Raw genomic sequence first — 20,108 nt, 5'->3', positions numbered from 1 at the left:
CCACTTTGTCTGCATACAGTAAGAGAGATTAGCATGATATACTGTAAGTAAGTCAAGCACTCCATTGATTTTGAAAGGCAGGGTTGTTAAAATGTAATACTGTTGCTGTTGCTCATTTGCTGATGCACTGAAATCCTGTCTGTGCTTTGTTTCAGATGAAGGAGCGCAGGATGGAGGCCTGTGCCTACGCGGCCCTGGGTGCCACCTACAGACTGGTGCAGAAGTACGACAAGTCCCTGGGCTACCACACCCAGGAGCTGGAGGTGTACCAGGAGCTGGGCGATGTTCCCGGGGAGTGTAAAGCCCACGGCCACCTGGCAGCTGTCTACATGGCCCTGGGGAAGTATGCCATGGCCTTCAAGAGCTACGAGGAGCAGCTAGAGCTGGGCCGCAGACTGAAGGACCCGGGGGTAGAGGCCCAGGTCTACGGCAACATGGGCATCACCAAGATGAACGTAGGGGTGATGGAGGAGGCTATAGGCTACCTGGAGCAGCAGTTGGCCACCCTGCAGCAGCTGAGTGGCAACGAGGCCGTACTGGACCGAGGCAGGGCCTATGGTAACCTGGGAGACTGTTACGAAGCCTTAGGAGACTTTGAGGAGGCCATTAAATACTACGACCAGTACCTGTCTGTGGCCCAGAGCCTGAACCGCATGCAGGACCAGGAGAAGGCTTACCGAGGTCTGGGCAATGGACACAGGTCAGTGACATTGCTCATTAGCCCCTACTAAACACACTTAGAAACCTGTAATGTGATTGGTTATACACTGGACAAAAGTATGTGAACACGCCTTCAAATGAGTGGTTTCAGCTATTTCAGCCACATCCGTTGCTGACAGGTATATAAAATTGAGCACAAAGCTATGCAATCTCCGTAGACAAACATTGGCAGTAGAATGGCCTTACTGAAGAGCTCACTGACTTTCAACGTGGCACCGTCATAGGATGTCACCATTCCAAAAAGTAAGTTTGTCACATTTCTGTCCTGCTAGAGCTGCCCAGTCAACTGTAAGTGCTGTTATTGTGAAGTAGAAACATCTAGGAGCAACGACGGGTCAGCGTGAAGTGGTAGGCCACACAAGCTCATAGAATGGGGCCGCCAAGTGCTGAAGCACATAGCGTGTAAAAATCGTCTATCCTCGGTTGTAACACTCACTACCGAGTTCTAAACTGCCTCTGGAAGCAAAGTCAGCACAAGAACTGTTTGTTGGTAGCTTCATGAAATGGGTTTCCATGGCCGAGCAGCCGCATGCACAATGCCAAGCGTCGGCTGGAGTGGTGTAAAGCTCGCGGCCATTGGACTCTGGAGCAGTGGAAACGCGTTCTCTGGAGTGCTGAATCACGCTTCACCTTCAGGGAGTCCGACAGACAGATCTGAGTTTGGCGGATGCCAGGAGAACTCTACTAGCACGAGTGCATAGTGCCAACTGTAAAGTTTGGTGGAGGAGGAATAATGGTCTGGGGCTGTTTATCATGGTTCGGGCTCGGCCCCTTAGTTCCAGTGAAGAGAAATCTTAATGCTACATTATTCAATTACATTCTAGACGATTCTGTGCTTCCAACTTGTGGCAACAGTTTAGGGAAGGCCCTTTCCTGTTTCAGCATGACATTGCCCCCATGCACAAAGCGAGGTCCATACAGAAATGGTTTGTCGAGATCGGTGTGGAAGAACCTGACTTGCCTGAACAGAGCCCTGATCTCAACCCCATCGAAGACCTTTGGGATTAAATGGAAAGCCAACTGCGAGCCAGGCCTAATCACCCAACATCAGTTCCCGACCTCACTAATGCTCTTGTGGCTGAATCCCCACAGCAATGTTCCAACATCTAGTGGAAAGCCTTCCCAGAAGAGTGGAGGCTGTTATAGCAGCAAAGGGGCACCAACTCCATATTAATTCCCATGATTTTGGAATGAGATGTTCGACGAGCAGGTGTCCACATACTTTTGGTCATGTAGTGTAGCTCCCTATCAGGTCACTCAGTAGGTAAATGATGCTAATTTGCTTTAGCCCTAACATCATACAGAATATTGGCGTTTCTCTCACTCCCTGCACTAACTCCACTTTTCCCACTGAATGAGCCACTTAGATACTGTTCCAGGTAAGCACTGTCATCTGTCCAAATGTCCTCTTCTTGAAGTAGTGATTGGAATAAAGTGTCACTAAAGGATTGGATTGGGTATACAGGGTGTCTCTGCAGCTCCCCACTGAACAGTGCTGTAGCTTTATAATGAAAATCTGTGGTTGGATGAAAAGCACTCTAAAACCATGAAATCTCTGATTGCCTGTTACGAAAAGCTAATATCTGAATCATAGATGAAGAGTCCTGCTGATGAAAGTCGAAATAGAACTTAAATTTGTCTTTTTCTCGGTTAATAATATTTTTTTTATGTAACTCTATTTAAATTTAAAGGCATCATATTTCTAATACACCTAAGCCACCATTGCAATCAGAAAGCCATTCTGCATGGGCCTCCCGAGTGGCGCAGCGGTCTAAGGCACTGCATTGCAACGCTAGAGGCGTCTCTATAGACTGTATTGCAACCGGCCGTAATTGGGAGTACCATAGGGCGGCACACAATTGGCCCTGCATTGTCCGGGTTAGGGGAGGGTTTGGCCGGGGGGGGGGCTTTACTTGGCTCATCGTGCTCTAGCGACTCCTTGTGGCGTGCCGGGACTCCTGCAGAATGACCTCAGTCGTCAGTTAAATGGCGTTTCCTCCGACACATTGATTAAGCGGGCGGGTGTTAAGAAGCGCAGTTTGGCGTGTCATGTTTTGGAGGACGCCTCCCGAGCCCGTTGGGGAGTTGCAGCGATGAGACAAGATCGAAAATTGGAGAGATAAAAAAACCATTCTGCCTTTGAATAAGCTGCGGATATCAATTTATTCTGGTTGTTGCTTGTGACAGATAATTTGCTAATAATCATAGTAATCCTACTTTTCATAATCTTTTTTCTTTTTGTGCCCGCTGCTGTTTTTTTTGCTTGTGCTGGCACTTGCACTTCAGGACCACCATAGTTTAGAGACACCTTGACGGTCGGTGTTGAGGATCCTGAGGCTGAGTGAGGCTGGTGCTAGCTGCTTCAGCACTGAGCCTACTGGCCCCCAGCCAAAGAGGCTTTGGCACACAGACGTCTGAAACCGGGGGAATCACAGTTAATTCGAGACGACCTTTTACATTCTTTCTCTTTTCCCCACTTTCTCTCCCCCCGTGTGAGTCTGATAACATCCTGATAGAATACAGGGCGAAACAAAACGCGATGGCAGCAACGGAGTCCTAATTTCAAAGAATATTTTTCCCTCTTATTGTGCATCAACAGCAAGCCACCATAACAATCAGACAGAACCCTGCATTAGCCATGCATGAGCTGACTGGGGAAGAATGTAAATCTGACTCCTATCATCCTCACTTCCTCCTCTCTCTATCCCCCTCGCACTCTCGCGCTCCATCTCTCTCTCCCAGAGACTTTACTCAACCAGCTCACATTAACACACAACATTAATTAATCTCAAGCCTTTTATTCTTTTAATGGTCCTTTTCAAATGACGTCGAGCAATTGTTGCTCTGCCGGGGAATGTGAAAATGGGCTATTTGCAAGGTTTCTGCATCATGTGCAAAGCATTCAAGAGAACCAAACCGTGGTATGAATGCAGCTCTTAGCCAGTGTGTAAGCTTATTCACACAGATAGACAGAACCTGTGTCCATGTGACATCCCATCTAGGCCACGGGTGAATGGGTGAGGGTGAGGAGGGTGAATTATATTATCTAGCCCCCCCCAACCCATTGTATCATTACCCCTTCAGCCCCTCCTCTTCCTCCTACACACATATTAACAATGGTCATCGAAATTGTTAAAAGGTTTTAAAAACAATTGCAACAGACAATGGATAAAGATACTCGAACCGTTTAGAATTTTTATAAACCATCAGATATTGACTAAATTATAACACATCAAATATTTTACTGGCAGGGACAACTCAATCAAGTTTGCTGTGTTCGGCCTGATTACCAACAACGATGAGACAGGCTACAGGGAGGAGGTGAGAGCCCTGGTGGAGTGGTGCCAGGAAAATAACCACTCTTTCAATGTCAACAAAACAGAGCTGATCGTGGACTACAGGAGACAGCAGAGAGAGCACGCCCCCATCTACATCGACAGGGCCACAGTGGAGAGGGTCAAAAGCTTTAAGTTCCTTGGCGTGCACATCACTGACAACCTGAAATGGTCCCTTCACACAGACAGAGTGGGAAAGAAGGTGCAACAGCACCTTTATCAACCTCAGGAGGCTGAAGAGATTTGGCCTGTCCCCTAAAATCCTCACAAACTTCTACAGATGCACCATTGAGAGCGTCCCGTCGGGCTGTATCACCGCCTGGTATGGCGATTGCACCGTCCACAACCGCAGGGCTCTCCAGAGGGCGGTGCGGTCAGCCCAACCCATCACCGCTGGCACACTGCCTGACCTCCATGACATCTACAGCACCCGGTGTCACAGGAAGATCATCAAGGACCTCGGCCACCCGAGCTACGGCCTGTTCATCCCGCTACCATCTAGAAGGCGGAGACATTACAGGCTCATCAAAGCTGGGACCGAGAGACTGAAACAGCTTCTATCTCCAAGCCATCAGACTGTTAAATAGTCACCCGGTACTCTAACCTGCACCTTAGAGACTGCTGCCCTATGTACATTGAGTCATTGAACACTGGTCTCTTTAATAATGTTTACATACTGTTTCACCCACCTTATATGTATACACTGAGTGTACAAAACATTAGGAACACCTGCTCTTTCCATGACATAGACTGACCAGGTGAATCCAGGTGAAAGCTATGATCGATCCTTTACTGATGTCACTTGTTAAATCCACTTCAATCAGTGTAGATGAAGGGGAGGAGAGAAGTTAATGAAAGATTTTTAAGCCTTGAGACCATTGAGACATGGATTGTGTATGTGTGCCATTCAGACGGTGAATTGGCAAGACAAAAGATGCCTTTGAACGGGGTATGGAAGTAGATACCAGGCGCACCGGTTTGAGTGTGTCAAGAACTGCAACGCTGCTGGGTTTTTCACGCTCAACAGTTTCCCATGTGTATCAAGAATGGTCCACCACCGAAAGGACATCCAGCCAACTTGACATAACAGTGGGAAGTATTGGAGTCAACATGGGCCAGCATCCCTGTGGAACGCTTGCGACACCTTGTAGTCCATGCCCGACGAACTGAGGCTGTTCTGAGTGCAAAATGGGTTGCAACTCTATATTAGGAAGTTGTTCCTAATGTTTTGTACACTCAGTGTATATTGTATTCTAGTCATGGCTCATCCTATATTATTTATTTAGTATTTTCTGGATTATGTGTGTATTGTTTTTTTTATTGCTCGGTATTACTAGACTTTTGGAGCTAGAAACCACAAGCATTTCGCTGCACCTGCGGTAACATCTGAGAATCTGTGTACGCGACCAATATACTTTGATTTGATTTGACAAATAATGAGTTGAGGGATTTTGCCGAGACATTAACATAAAAGGGTGGAACAGAGCTGTAAGCACAACACTTCCTCTGTCTACCCTACCTGCACTGTCTAGACTGCCTCATGAACTCATTACTGTTGTCACATTCGCTTGCATAACTCAACAAGTATGTGCATAGCAGGATACCACTGGCTTAAAAATCAACTCTAGATTACGTCTATACATACTTTACATTGTTTGGGAGATCAAACAATATCACTATAATTCTAGTGTTCATTTTCGGAAGTTGCTTTCATTTCAGCCCATCTCATTTGTGAACAGTTCAACTGTATAATTTTGTATTTATTTTTATTCCATCCAAAAAATAAACACCCATCAAAATAAAGTTATCTTCTCGTTTCTTGTGATGTAAGTGTCGTGAAAGTGCGTTAAATCCCTGACAAAGCTTTAACGTTTTTCTAGATTAAACGGAAAGACAGTGTATTCCATTGAGCCCATTTCGGCCATTACCGGAGTGTGTTTGACAGGTCATTACAAACGATTCCGCGGTCGTAATGTTAACAGGGAATACGACAGGCACAAGCAAGAATATGAAAGAGTCACAGGAGTAAAATGAAAGCAATCAATCAAGTGGATTTTGCACCCTTCAAACAGGAAGTAGATGACTGAAAAAGAGATCCTCAGGTGGGCAGGGCATGCACGTTGCCCCACACACACACACACACACAACACACAACACACAACACACACACACACACACAGTCCTCAGAGAGTCATCTGCTGTGCTTTTTGTTGGGAATCTGAATATTCATTACCACTGAAATGATGCAGACCTTGGCAAATGGCATAGTTCCTGCTCTTGTGACAATGCAATGTGTGTTCCTCATTCTTCCCTTATTGCACAATGTGGCCATATGTGCAGATTAGATAAAAGCTGTTCTACTATCCCCCTGATAGGAGATAAGGAGAGATGAACAGGGTGACAGTGAGTCTGTTTGTTCATAGCACCAGATGGCAATTACAGGGTGTTTTAGTAGGCATATAATGTAGTCAACTTAACTCTATCCCTGCCTTCCCAGTTGACCCACATCTCGGTCCTTCCCCTCGTCCTGCCCTGACTCTGTGTCTCCCCCTGCAGGGCGATGGGTAACCTGCAGCAGTCCCTGGTTTGCTTTGAGAAGCGGCTGGTGGTGGCCCATGAGTTGGGGGAGTGTGGCGGGAAGGCCCAGGCCTACGGGGAGCTGGGGGCGCTCCACAGCCAGCTGGGGAACTATGAACAGGCCATCTCCTGTCTTGAGCGCCAGCTAGGCATCGCCCGCGACACCCAGGACCGCCCACTAGAGGGCGACGCTAGTTGCGGCCTGGGCGTGGTGTACCAGTCCATGGGGGAGTATGAGACAGCCCTGCGCTGCCACCAGAGTGACCTGGAGATCGCAGAGGAGACGGGCAGCCCCGCTCGACAGGGCCGTGCCTATGGCAACCTGGGCCTCACCTATGAGTCACTGGGCAACTATGAGCGTGCGGTGGTGTTCCAGGAGCAGCATCTGAGTGTTGCAGCTCAGACCAACGACCTGGCAGCCAAGACCCTGGCCTACGGTAGCCTGGGGAGGACACACCACGCACTGCAGAACTACTCACAGGCTGTCATGTATCTGCAGGAAGGTGAGTGGTGGGGTCGGGGAATAGAAGGGAGGATGGGTTACTCATATAGATATATATATACTGTTTAATAATAATACTGTGCCCCATAGACAACATAGACTTTAGTGACATGAAAGGTGTTGGGACAGCTTCCAAAGGAGAATATCTATCTGACAGGCAAGAATTAAACACATACTATATGCAAATTCTTGAAGTAAAGCCAGGTTATAATTCTACCAACAGCTGCAATTTTTGTCAATAGGCTTATATTTTGTGATTGTAATGTTTGTGTTTTTCTGTGAGTATTTGTCAATTTTTTCATTAGCCTGTGTGAGGGTGTTTTTGTGTGGGTGTCATTGTCATTGTGTATTTTAGTTTTGTGTGTGATGTGTGTGGTGTGCGTGTGTGTTTGTGCATGCACACATTTGTATATGATTTGGTGTGTGAGCTCATTTCCATGCTGCATGGTGAGGCATTTAGCCTGTTTACTGACTCCTATTCTTCACACCTCTATATCCCCTCTCTCAGATGGCACTTTCAAATGAGCTGCCAGAGGATCTTTTCACACACTGTGGCTGACAGACTCTTGCCTCTCACACCTCATTGTCCTCTACAGATAATGGTGAAATAAAAAGCTGCAGCCCTGGCTGTCTAAAAGTCATTATGCCAGTAACAGTGCAGGGAGTGTTTGTCACAGGGATGAGGGCGTGCAAGGCTTCGTTGAAGCTGTTAGGTGGCCACCAGCTCCATTTACAAGCGTGAGGCAGACCCAGGGCATTACACTCCAAAGCCTGTTTCCATCCAGGGAGAATTATCTCTCTGGGTTTATAGGTTGTTTCATCATTCCTCCTCTGAGGAAGATATGAACAGAAATACCTTCCCTAGCCTCTCCTCTCCTGCCCTGTAAGCCACCAGTGCTTGTAGTGACCTAGACATCGTTCCTTGTCGTTGCTTATTGGGCTTTAATGGAAACAAAGGAGGCAGGCCACTCTATCTCTTCCATGTCCCATTACTGTCCCCTGCTCTGTCCTTACATTGTTCCTTGGTCCAGCTTTGAAAAAGAACACTACCTTCCCTATCCTTGACAGCCAATTATTTTTGGCCAACCTACCCAGACCTAAAAGTTGGCAGTTCTTTTGCTTTTTTCCCCTCCATTTTCTTTTTCATGCTGCACTGCTTGTTTTTTCTTTTTGCTTCCTGAAAAAGATGAATTGGAAGAAGGCCTAGGAAAGGAGAACCACTCGAGGGCCTATAGTGACAGCATGTGACCTCAGCAATGCGTGTGGTTGTTTGTGTGTGTGTGTGTGTGTGTGTGTGTGTGTGTGTGTGTGTGTGTGTGTGTGTGTGTGTGTGTGTGTGTGTGTGTGTGTGTGTGTGTGTGTGTGTGTGTGTGTGTACATGCCTCACAGTAGGAGGGAGAGAGACACAGCAGTGTGAATGCCTGCAGTATTATTTTATCATTATTATAATTGTTTATATCATTTATAATTAGGTGACACTTTGTGACACTGTGTGTGTGTGTGTGTGTGTGTGTGTGTGTGTGTGTGTGTGTGTGTGTGTGTGTGTGTGTGTGTGTGTGTGTGTGTGTAGCTTTGTGAAGTGTGTATGCATGTGTTTAAATATTTGCATATATGCATTGTATAATGAGAGAGAGAGAGAGAGAGTATTGCCCTGCAGCAAGCGTGTGTGTGTGTGTGTGTGTGTGTGTGTGTGTGTGTGTGTGTGTGTGTGTGTGTGTGTGTGTGTGTGTGTGTGTGTGTGTGTGTGTGTGTGTGTGTGTGTGTGTGTGTGTGTGTGTGTGTGTGTGTGTGTGTGTGTGTGTGTGTGTGTGTGTTTGTGTGTGTGTGTCACAGGGTGCATGGGCCCCCGGGGGCTGTAGTGAATCTCTTCACCAGCTGTCAGGCAGCCTTTAAAGTGTTCTCTAGTTGCTCTTCAGGGTGCAGCCAGCCACAGAGCCACCACCACATCCTTATGTCAGCCACCAACCACTACGTCACTGTGCCTGCATGGCACACCGAAGGTACACACGCTGACAGTCACAGTGACAGTGACGGCAAGAGATTGACACAGTTAGAGGGATGCATGTGGGAAGAGATAGCAAGAGTATGCAATGCAGATGCATACATCTTCATGTATGATAATTCTACCAAGTGTCAACCGCACTATAAGAAAAAGACATGCTGTTTTTTGATTAATCATGAGTCTTCTTCATAGAGAAAGGGAGAGGGAGAGGGAGAGTGAGGGAGAGGGAGAGGGAGGGAGTGTGTGAGAGGGAGAGGGAGGGAGTGTGTGAGAGGGAGAGGGAGGGAGTGTGTGAGAGTGACTCGGAGAGATGGAGGGAGATGTGAATGTTGAGGGTGCAGAACAGTTCTCTCTCTAAAGCTCCAGACTCTAATGAAACCTGAGTAGGAATGAGACTAGTGGAGGGCAGATAGACCGAGAGAAAGAGAGGAGAGGGGAGAGAAAGACAGCGAGAGAGAGAGAGAAACAGAGAGATGAGGTCGGGGAGGGTGAAGGAGAGGGTTTAGAGAGTTCTGAAAGAATGGCAGAGAGCTGGAGGAGGGAGAAAGAGGGCAGAGAGAGATAAGAGAGGGCGTATTGAGAGAGTTAGGGAGTGTGAGCGAGAGAGAGAGAGAGAGAGAGAGGGGCAGGAGGAGGGAGAAAGAGGGAAGAGAGGGAGAAGAGGATAGATAAGTAGAGGGGGGAAGTGTTGCAGGCTTCAAAGGCATCCGTCTGTCTGAGGGTGTACTCACAGAGCAGAGCAGCCCTGGGCCTGGTGGAATAGGAATAGTGTAGGTCGGGTGTTCCTTCCTGGTCACGCTCTGTGTTCTTTTCTTATCTGGGTCAGACTCAGACACACTGTTTTCCAGGAATGACTAGAAACGCGAGGAGAGTGAGATGAGGGCTGCTTGATATCATGGCACATTTTCTCTCCCCTCCACCAAAACGTGTTTTCCCCTAGTCACAGAGGAATAGAGTAGATACATTATATTCTACTACCTACATAATATAAACCTTGTAGCCACAGACTTATTAGCAGCCCAAATCATAGCTAAGATTGCCTGCTGTGCTGTTAGCACCTGGTAGGTGACATGTGGCCCAGTGTCTGTCCTTTTTCATAATTTCCCTTCGTGGAGTGTCTGTTTCATCACAGTAATTGGGTGAAACCAAGCAGTCGGCGGGCAGGCTGTTGACACATGCAAACATGTGACATACACATCACCGCTTGAGGGATTGAAATGGGAAAACAAACGTTATTCTCGCCAGGTGATCTGACAAAGCCACGCTAACTGAACACAAAAATCTCCCCGGGTTTCGTCCGAATCTCAGAAGACGTTTATGGACCAGTGTGATGAGCTATACGAACAGTTTCAACACAGGGTTCTGGCCTCTGTGTGTGTTGTGTTTCCAGTGTGTGTGTGTTGTGTTTCCAGTGTGTGTGTGTTGTGTTTCCAGTGTGTGTGTGTTGTGTTTCCAGTGTGTGTGTGTTGTGTTTCCAGTGTGTGTGTGTTGTGTTTCCATTGTGTGTGTGTGTTGTGTTTCCAGTGTGTGTGTGTGTTGTGTTTCCAGTGTGTGTGTGTTGTGTTTCCAGTGTGTGTGTGTTGTGTTTCCAGGGTGTGTGTGTTGTGTTTCCAGTGTGTGTGTGTTGTGTTTCCAGTGTGTGTGTGTTGTGTTTCCAGTGTGTGTGTGTTGTGTTTCCAGTGTGTGTGTGTTGTGTTTCCAGTGTGTGTGTGTTGTGTTTCCAGTGTGTGTGTGTGTGTGTTGTGTTTCCAGTGTGTGTGTGTGTTGTGTTTCCAGTGTGTGTGTGTTGTGTTTCCAGTGTGTGTGTGTTGTGTTTCCAGTGTGTGTGTGTGTGTTGTGTTTCCAGTGTGTGTGTGTGTGTTGTGTTTCCAGTGTGTGTGTGTGTTGTGTTTCCAGTGTGTGTGTGTTGTGTTTCCAGTGTGTGTGTGTTGTGTTTCCAGTGTGTGTGTGTGTTGTGTTTCCAGTGTGTGTGTGTGTTGTGTTTCCAGTGTGTGTGTGTGTGTGTTGTGTTTCCAGTGTGTGTGTGTTGTGTTTCCAGTGTGTGTGTGTTGTGTTTCCAGTGTGTGTGTGTTGTGTTTCCAGTGTGTGTGTGTTGTGTTTCCAGTGTGTGTGTGTGTGTTGTGTTTCCAGTGTGTGTGTGTGTTGTGTTTCCAGTGTGTGTGTGTGTTGTGTTTCCAGTGTGTGTGTGTTGTGTTTCCAGTGTGTGTGTGTGTGTTGTGTTTCCAGTGTGTGTGTGTTGTGTTTCCAGTGTGTGTGTGTTGTGTTTCCAGTGTGTGTGTGTGTGTTGTGTTTCCAGTGTGTGTGTGGCTGAGTGGATGATATGCGTTGTTTTTTGCTCTAATGTATGAGTGTATACCTTCCATGCGTAATCGAACATTACAGAAGTCTCTAGACTCTATTAAACATATTATGTTTGCTTAGTCTCCCACTTGCTTTATATAGAAGCATTATGGGTGTGTTTGTGTTTGCTCAGCCACTCGATCCTTACCATTGATTACTAGGCACTCAGATTAGTGCCCTAACAGCGTCGTACTGTGTGTCTGGGAGTGGGTGTGTTTGTGTTTGTGTGTGATGCCCAGACTGAGTGGGATTTTACAACTGAAGCTTGTTCACTGTCAGAGTATCAGTACCATGCTTACATCTGTTACCCTGGACGATACCTGCCTGCCCATAGCTCTAAACTATTTCTAATGTCTCTCTCTCCAGGCCTACGGCTGGCGGAGCAGCTGGCTCGGCGTGAGGATGAGGCTAAGATCCGCCATCGTCTGGGGCTGTCTTTGTGGGCCAGTGGGAACCTGGAGGAGGCCCAGCACCAGGTACACATCTGACATGAACCTCTCCTCACACACAACATACACAGGGTTACCTATCTGCGTGTGTGTAGAGAGAGACCGTGGATGGGGAGGTGGAAGATTGACATTTTATTCACCCTCTTATCCTGAGTGACTTACAGTTAGTGCGTTCATCTTAAGATAGCTAGGTGGGACAACCACATATCTCAGTCACAGGAAGTAGAAATGTTCCTCAGTAAAGTAGCTATCAGCAAAGGCAGTGCTAGTAAGAAAATGTAAATAGTGACTGTTAGTTCACAAAAGTCATGGTGCTAGTTTTTTTTGGGGGGGTGGGGGAGTATTTAAAATACTCTTTGAAGAGGTAGGGTTTCAGACGTTTTCAGAAGATGGGCAGGGACTCTGATGTTCCACCATTGTGGTGCCAGGACAGAGAAGAGCTTTTACTGGGCTGAGTGGGAGCTGACCCAGTCCAATGTATCTATCTATCTCTCTTTCTCTCTTTCTCTCTTTCTTTCTTTCTCTCTTTCTTTCTTTCTTTTTCTTTCTTTCTCTCTCTCTCTCTCTCTCTCTCTTTCTTTCTCTCTCTCTCTCTCTCTCTCTCTCTCTTTCTTTCTTTCTTTCTTTCTCTCTTTCAAATCAATTTTAAGGGGCTTTATTGGCATAGGAAATGTGTTTACATTGTCAATGCATGTGAAATAAACAAAAGTCAGAAGACACAGAACAACATTAACACAAAACTTAGAATTTAACAGTAAATATTGCATTCAAAAAGGTTTCAAAATCAGCTATGTACAGGGATCTCTCTCTCTCTCTCTCTCTCATCTCTATTACAATGACCTTATCCCCATACCCCTCAGACTTAACAGCCAAACAGATGTTAGCCCAAGCAACACTATTTTGTCATTTCACACCCAAGTTCTTTCCCCAGGCAACTCCGCAGTGTTTGGGATATTTCCTCCAGTCAGTGTAGCTGTCATGGTGGTGTGTTGTTGGGAAAGGACACACTGCAGTTGTCCTCAGTGAATAGGTTAGATGATTATTCATGAGGAAGCAGGGAGGGCTTTACTGCTGGTGGTAAAGCTATATGACCTTGGTAAATAGCCTGACCCACTTCAGGGCTGATTTACATAGCCAACTATGTCCCACTATGCAATATTACTGCACTTAATATTCATACAGCATCTGTACTGTTGGAATGAGATGACTTGACCTCATGTTCGACCGTTTAAACCTAATTGTGTTTCAACACCCTCACTCTGATCTGCCGTGTCCTCTGTGACCTGCCCACGGTTCAATCAGATTTGTGATGAATACATGGTTTCATATTGTCACATGGGATTAATAGATGAATGTTGAGTGCAGTGTGGTGGGTTTGATGTTTTACTGCTCATAACTTCTATCAGAGAGGGTGAACGTAGCCCTGGGGAAAAGACATGATGACAGTCATTTTAGGCATCGGGATGGGGTCTACATGTGCAACTGTCAGTGTGAAAATGTCCGATAAAAGTTACGGTAATCATGGGTTATATTGGGTGCATACATGGCAGTGTAAATGTCCTAGGCCCCTATTCTGATGTTAGCTTTACAGCATCGAGGCTGGACATTGCCAGCACAGCACTTTTGGGATTGTTTTCTTTTAATCTGTGAAGGGTGAGGTTGGCCCCGGGGGGAAGGTGGTGTGAGAAATTAGTTTTCATCTTAAAGGGATGTCTGTGTGCCCAAAAGATTGAACTAGCTTTGCTTTGCAGGAATCAGCCTGCAGCTCTATCAGCAGAATCAGACAGCCCGGACTGGACTTCTAGCACTAATACTGCACAACCACACTCTGCTCTCCCAGTGCTCTCTCTCTCTTTCTCTCTCTCCTCTCGCCTGACATACTTTAGTGGCCTGGATAGCTTTAACCAACTCACCACACACACACACACACACACACACACACACACACACACACACACACACACACACACACACACACACACACACACACACACACACACACACACACACACACACACACACACACACACACACACATGCCTGATTCATCCCGATTCCATCCCGTCCATGTGCCAGTCCCAGGGCAGCAGCTATCTGAATGTTTGGTGTGCATGGTTCAATCTCACTTCTGGACTCATACAGACTGGCTGTGGAGGTGGAACATTCTCAGTCTTCTTGAAGGCCTGCCAACAGAAGAGGAATAGGAAACCAATAACAACTCCCATGAATCAGCACTCCTGACTGGCCTGGCAGCACAGCCTCCGCCCACACTGTGTCTGCCCTCCCACCTTTGTCTCTCCCTCTTCTTCTCCCTCTCCAGCCTGATGTTAGTGTCTGAGACGGAACAGAGAAAAGATGTGGAACATCTTTGAGATGAGACGGGAGGATAGCTGAGGTGAATATCAGAGCTGTGTCCATCAGGCCCAATATCACAGATCCATGATTTGGGCTGAGTTGCCTGATCTGAGTTGCCTGATTCAGCTACAGACTTCCAGGAGTCTGTTACAGACATTTTAAACATCAATTTGTCCTAGAACTTCCCATAACAGCCGCAGGCCTGTGCTATGGACGAAGGCTGAGGTAGAGGGCAGGTTGTGAAACCAGGAGACATCCCGAAACGGTTTAGGCTACTGACTATTATGACCCCACCATGGAAAGGCTCTCACGAACACGTCCGAGGTGATTTGTTTAGCTATACGATGCTCACATGCCGCAGGACTCGTTACAATGTAAGGGTTTTTCTTCAAAGGAGATCATTGCATTGTGATGGTTCCTGATGTTTACCTGAGCTTAATAAATTCACATACTTACTGTCACAAACTCCACACAGACTAGTTTTCTGTACTTACTGTACTTTTTTTTATCAGGTTATTGGCACATCTCATTTTTGGAGTGACATTAGTCAATAAAACTCATGAATGTAACTTTTAAAAAATACGTTTTTACCCCAATGTCTTGTCTCATCGCTACAACTCCCGTACGGGCTCGGGAGAGACGAAGGTCGAGAGCCATGCGTCCTCCGAAACACAACCCTACCACAATGCACATCCAACCCGGAAGCCAAGGATATCCATACCGGCCAAGCCCTCCCTAACCCGGACGACACTGGCCCAATTGTGCTGGGAGGCCCATGAATGTAACTTTTTATGTCAAATAAATGTGAGGCTAAATATGAGAGCTTGCCAAGCAGATACTTGAAATTAGTGACCAGACTGATGGGCTGATTTGGCTTGGGACCGATCAGGTTAAGAGGGAGAGGGGTAGCAGTGTAGATATCAAACATCATTTACACTGATGGGGGCTGCTGCCATCTAGTGGCTTCACTCTTCTACTGCAACTCTCTGAGCGCTCTACAGCCAACAGGGATATGGATGTATCTGATGTTTGTCTGTGTGTTATTTGTCCTACAGCTCTACCGAGCGTCTGCACTGTTTGAGACCATTCGTCACGAGGCCCAGCACAGCACCGACTACAAACTGTCTCTGTTTGACCTGCAGACTTCCTCCTATCAGGCACTCCAGAGGGTCCTCGTCAGCCTAGGTTCTCACACTTTACACTCTCTTTGTCCATTGCTCACTTCTCTTTTTGATTGCTCTTCTGCTCTATTTCCATCTTTATTTGTGTCTTCTGTAAAATCCACCGCTCCATAATGAACTGGGGCTCCCGAGTGTCACGGCGGTCTAAGTCACTGCATCTCAGTCCTAGAGGCGTCATTACAGACCCTGGTTCGATTCCAGGGTGTATCACAACTGGCCGTGATTGGGAGTCCCATAGGGCGGCGCACAATTGGCCCAGCGTCGTCTGGGTTAGGGTTTGGCCGGGGTAACTGACTTGCCTAGTTAAATAAAGGTTCAATTAAAAAATGAAACTGAAAAAAAAGAAACCGAAAAAAACACAATATTGACCATTGACCTTCTTCCGGCCAGGCCACCATGACGAGGCGTTGGCGGTGGCAGAGCGGGGTCGGACACGAGCATTTGCTGACCTGCTGGTGGAGAGGCAGACAGGCCAGCAGGACTCAGACCCCTACACCCCAGTCACAGTGGAGCACATCCTGGACACGGTGAACAGCCAGAGGGCCCTGGTGCTCTACTTCTCCATGGCTGCTGGGTACCTGTACAGCTGGCTGCTGGCTCCAGGAGCAGGTAAGACCTGAGAGGGAGTGGGAGGCGTAGGACAACTAACTCAGTTCCTCTGTGTGCTGATACAATGAGCTATAAGGGTAAAGGGACTATAAATCTGTACAAACTATTATGCCACATTATACGACACATTATACAGACACAAAACACACACATACACGCTCACTCAAACAGTGAATTTCATCATGATTGTGCTTTGTTTAGCTGAGAGTCCTGGAAGGCATGGCTTGTGTTCAGAGGCGGGCGAGGGTAAGAAAGCCCTCTTTAACAGGCGGCGGCAGCGCCACCTGCCACTCCACTGCTGGCAGTGCCACCCCGCCTGGCCTTTCACCCCCCAGGGCACCTGCCAATGAACCATGGTAACCGAGAGTGACAAAGCCAAAGAGCACTTGCACAATCAACATCCGCACAAACAAGTCAACAGGGAAACACACACACACATACTCCTGTGCGTACACACACAATCTCACACAAACAAGCTTTGTGCATTAGTTTGTGCTGTCTTTAGTATTGAGTAGCCTTTCTTTCTCTCTTTCTCTCTCTCTCTCTTTCTCATCATGGTTGTGCTTTGTTTTCTCTCTCTCTCTCTCTCTCTCTCTCTCTCTCTCTCTCTCTCTCTCTCTCTCTCTCTCTCACCAAAGTTAATAGAGGAGGCTGTGAAGCACAGTCACTGCTCTGGCCTGACTGACAGCTCTTCCTGCCATGGAGACTGCTAGTCCTTGCTTCTCTTTTAGCCCTACTCAACAAAGTGGGAAGGAAAGCTGGGTGTCTGAACCCCCTAACAGAAGTCATATAGATGGGTGTAATACTGCAGAGGGGAATGAAAGCTGGGTGTCTGACCCCCCTAACAGAAGTCATATAGATGGGTGTAATACTGCAGAGGGGAATGAAAGCTGGGTGTCTGACCCCCCTAACAGAAGTCATATAGATGGGTGTAATACTGCAGAGGGGAATGAAAGCTGGGTGTCTGCCCCCCTAACAGAAGTCATATAGATGGGTGTAATACTGCAGAGGGGAATGAAAGCTGGGTGTCTGCCCCCCTAACAGAAGTCATATAGATGGGTGTAATACTGCAGAGGGGAATGAAAGCTGGGTGTCTGACCCCCCTAACAGAAGTCATATAGATGGGTGTAATACTGCAGAGGGGAATGAAAGCTGGGTGTCTGCCCCCCTAACAGAAGTCATATAGATGGGTGTAATACTGCAGAGGGGAATGAAAGCTGGGTGTCTGACCCCCCTAACAGTAGAAATATAGATGGGTGTAATACTGCAGAGGGGAATGAAAGGTTGAAAGAGCTGCCTTTTGCCTGAGGCTAAGAGAGGCTACCAGTCCTTTAATTAGCCTTCTGCTCTGTCCCAGTCTCTCCCGGGCATTCACTCGTATACTGCTGGCATACACACTGAACAGGGTCTGGGTAAAATAACCCTTAGTCAGTAAAGGGACTCCTCTAATCATTTAACTGGTGAGCAACCTGTCTGCCAACTCACAGATCTGAACACATTCAAAGCCAAACTCAACCCCCACACTCAGTATCTACCACCACCACTGCTGTGGTAGTCTCCCCTCCTCCCTCCCTTCTCCCCCAACATCTCAGCTCCCATGGCACGGAGCAGATGGCACAGGCAGCCACGCTTATATTTTATTGAACATTATTTGTTTTATTCATTTTGCTCTGCAGATGTGCAGATCGTACGTGTAGCGTAACTTAGTTTTCAGAGTGAAATCTCTCCATATGGTCTGTTTGTTGGGCTGTTTTAAAGTGAAGTCAACTTAACCGTTTCTATTACACTTTCATTGTAGTGTAATAAGTCCAACAGTGCTGTGTGCATCATGACGTAATGTGATGTGACCAATATGTTGAGCTTGTTCTCCTTTTCTCGTTCTCTCTCCCAGGCATCCTGAAGTTCCATGAGGTGTACTTGGGAGAGGGCGTGCCAGAGGGCGGGCCAGACCTCCATGAGGGTGGGGGAGGGGGTGTGGCCAGCGGCTCATCTTTGGAGCAGCACATTGCCAGTGCTCGGGAGGCCCTGGGAGTAGAGTCCTACTACAGCAGGTAACATACACACACACACACTCACACACTCACACACACTCAAAGCCCAGAATAAATATACCATTCTATAGGGTGGAGACAGGCTGATGCTCATAGAAGAGTGTGCTGTTCTGTATGCTGTCTCAGGGAGTCATTGTGCACCTGTGTGATGACAGGACCCCTCTACCTGTCTAAAAAACAACTGCTCTCTGCCCCCACTGACAACCAATGAGACAGAATAATGGACCTCTGGATGCCCACTGAACTCACTTAAGAAATACTGTCTGGGACTGGGAGACAGGGAAACACAGCAGAGGGCCGAGGAGAGGAAGAAGATGGAGCTGAAGAAAGGAGGAAGGCAGCGATACAGGGGGAAATGGATGGAGTGAGATACAGGGAGAAATGGATGGAGTGAGATACAGAGATGGGAGGAGACTGGTTAGACTGTGTAGAATATGAAGTGACTTTGAAAAAAGAACAGTTAATGACAAATTAATGAATTGAGCAATCAAACTGCAGGTTTACTTCAGGTGACGACTCGTGTCATTGAACTTCCACGCAAATGTTCCCTATCATTAACCTACATTTTGCATGAGGGCACATGTTTCTCAAATGAGGAATTAGCCCATAGTGGACAGTCTGTGTGCCCACTGCCAACCTCCACCCCCACCGGCCTGCCATGCCCTCCTGCCCCATTACTGAGTCATTTACCGCTCCAATGGGAAGCAGCACACATGCCACTACGCCTGGCTGGCCACAATATGGCACCACTTACCGCCCCATTCACTCTCCACAGAGGATAAAGAGAGGGATACGGAGAAGGGGAGGGGAGTGTGAGGGGAAGATAGCGGGAGGGAGAGAGAAACAGAGAGAGAGAAAAGGGCAGCATACATATTTGGGAAGACTGTGTCTCCTCAGTCCTCATCAATAAATCCAGTCAACCATAGAGTATCTTTCCCCACTTCCCATCTCCCCATACCGTCGGACCTGAACAGTATGTACCTCTCCCACCTGCTAACATGCGTGTGAGTGCAGCCGCTCTGTGTTAGACAGATGTGGACAGAGAGGGACCTCATGGGAAGGGATCTCAGAGAAAGGCTACCGCAAATATATGGATTACTGGAGAGAGAAATGAGAGAGAAAGAGAGAGGGAGAGATTTTAGATGAGAGCAACAGTTCCCATGGTTAAAGTTGGAACGGTTGTGAGCAGTGAGCTGACAGAGGAAGATGGAGGGGAGTTTGGATGAGATGTGGGGGTAAAAGAGGGGGGCAGGGATGGAGGGATGGATAGATAGAGAGGTGTGTATGGAGAGAGGAGGGGTGTAGATACAGAGGGGGTAGAGGATGGAAGAACAGAACAGACTCCCTGCTAGGTGCTGGCTGGATCAGCATTAGCAGCATATGAAAAAGAGGATTTAATTCTGCTTCTTGTTAGGGCCCTTCCTGGACCACGCCTGGGAAACTGGGCTGGACGGGTGTGTGTGTGTGAATAAGAGTGTGCGTGCGCATGCAGTCTGTATGTCTAATGGTATAAACCCCCCCTCCACCGCTATCTCTCCCCCTCTCACTCCTTCTGCCCCCCCCCCCCCCCCCCCCTCTCTCTCTCAGGGGTTGTTCCAGCAGTGAGACAGAGAGTGAGGCAGGGGACCTGTTGGACCAGCAGTTTGAAGAGCTCAACAACAAACTCAACTCTGTGACTGACCCCACTGGCTTCCTCCGCATGGTGTCCAGAAACAACCTGTTCAACAGGTGAGACAGACACTGTGTGAGACACTGGCCTCCAGTTAGCCTTTATCGTTCATCTCCAATTCCCCCACATTTCCATAATAAGAAAGCTATCTGATGAGGGAGAGGATCCGGCTTGGTAGGTGAATTCATTTGAATAATTCGCTTTCTGGGAAAATTGTGTTTTCTCCTTTATTTAGCCATCACAGAGGCATGTGAATCCTCTTTATTAAACTGGCTGAGCAGGGCAGAGCTGGAAAAGCCCGTATCAGCTCTCTGCCTT

The 20,108-nt window shown here is 47.4% G+C and overlaps 1 protein-coding gene across 1 annotated transcript in view; it reads left to right on the top strand.

Moving 5' to 3' along the window:
- LOC129852854 (tetratricopeptide repeat protein 28-like) overlaps positions 1-20,108 on the top strand; it is a 309,151-nt gene that overhangs the window by 277,562 nt on the left and 11,481 nt on the right. The window contains exons 6-12 of the mRNA XM_055918488.1: positions 156-700; positions 6,612-7,135; positions 11,843-11,952; positions 15,336-15,465; positions 15,852-16,070; positions 17,962-18,121; positions 19,709-19,849. Coding sequence (XP_055774463.1) covers positions 156-700; positions 6,612-7,135; positions 11,843-11,952; positions 15,336-15,465; positions 15,852-16,070; positions 17,962-18,121; positions 19,709-19,849 — 1,829 coding nt within the window. The remainder of the gene's footprint in view (positions 1-155; positions 701-6,611; positions 7,136-11,842; positions 11,953-15,335; positions 15,466-15,851; positions 16,071-17,961; positions 18,122-19,708; positions 19,850-20,108) is intronic.

The sequence above is a fragment of the Salvelinus fontinalis genome, chromosome 4, assembly GCF_029448725.1.
Source record: "Salvelinus fontinalis isolate EN_2023a chromosome 4, ASM2944872v1, whole genome shotgun sequence".
Classification (NCBI taxonomy): Eukaryota; Metazoa; Chordata; class Actinopteri; order Salmoniformes; family Salmonidae; genus Salvelinus; species Salvelinus fontinalis.
This window is presented reverse-complemented; position numbering and strand designations above follow the sequence as displayed.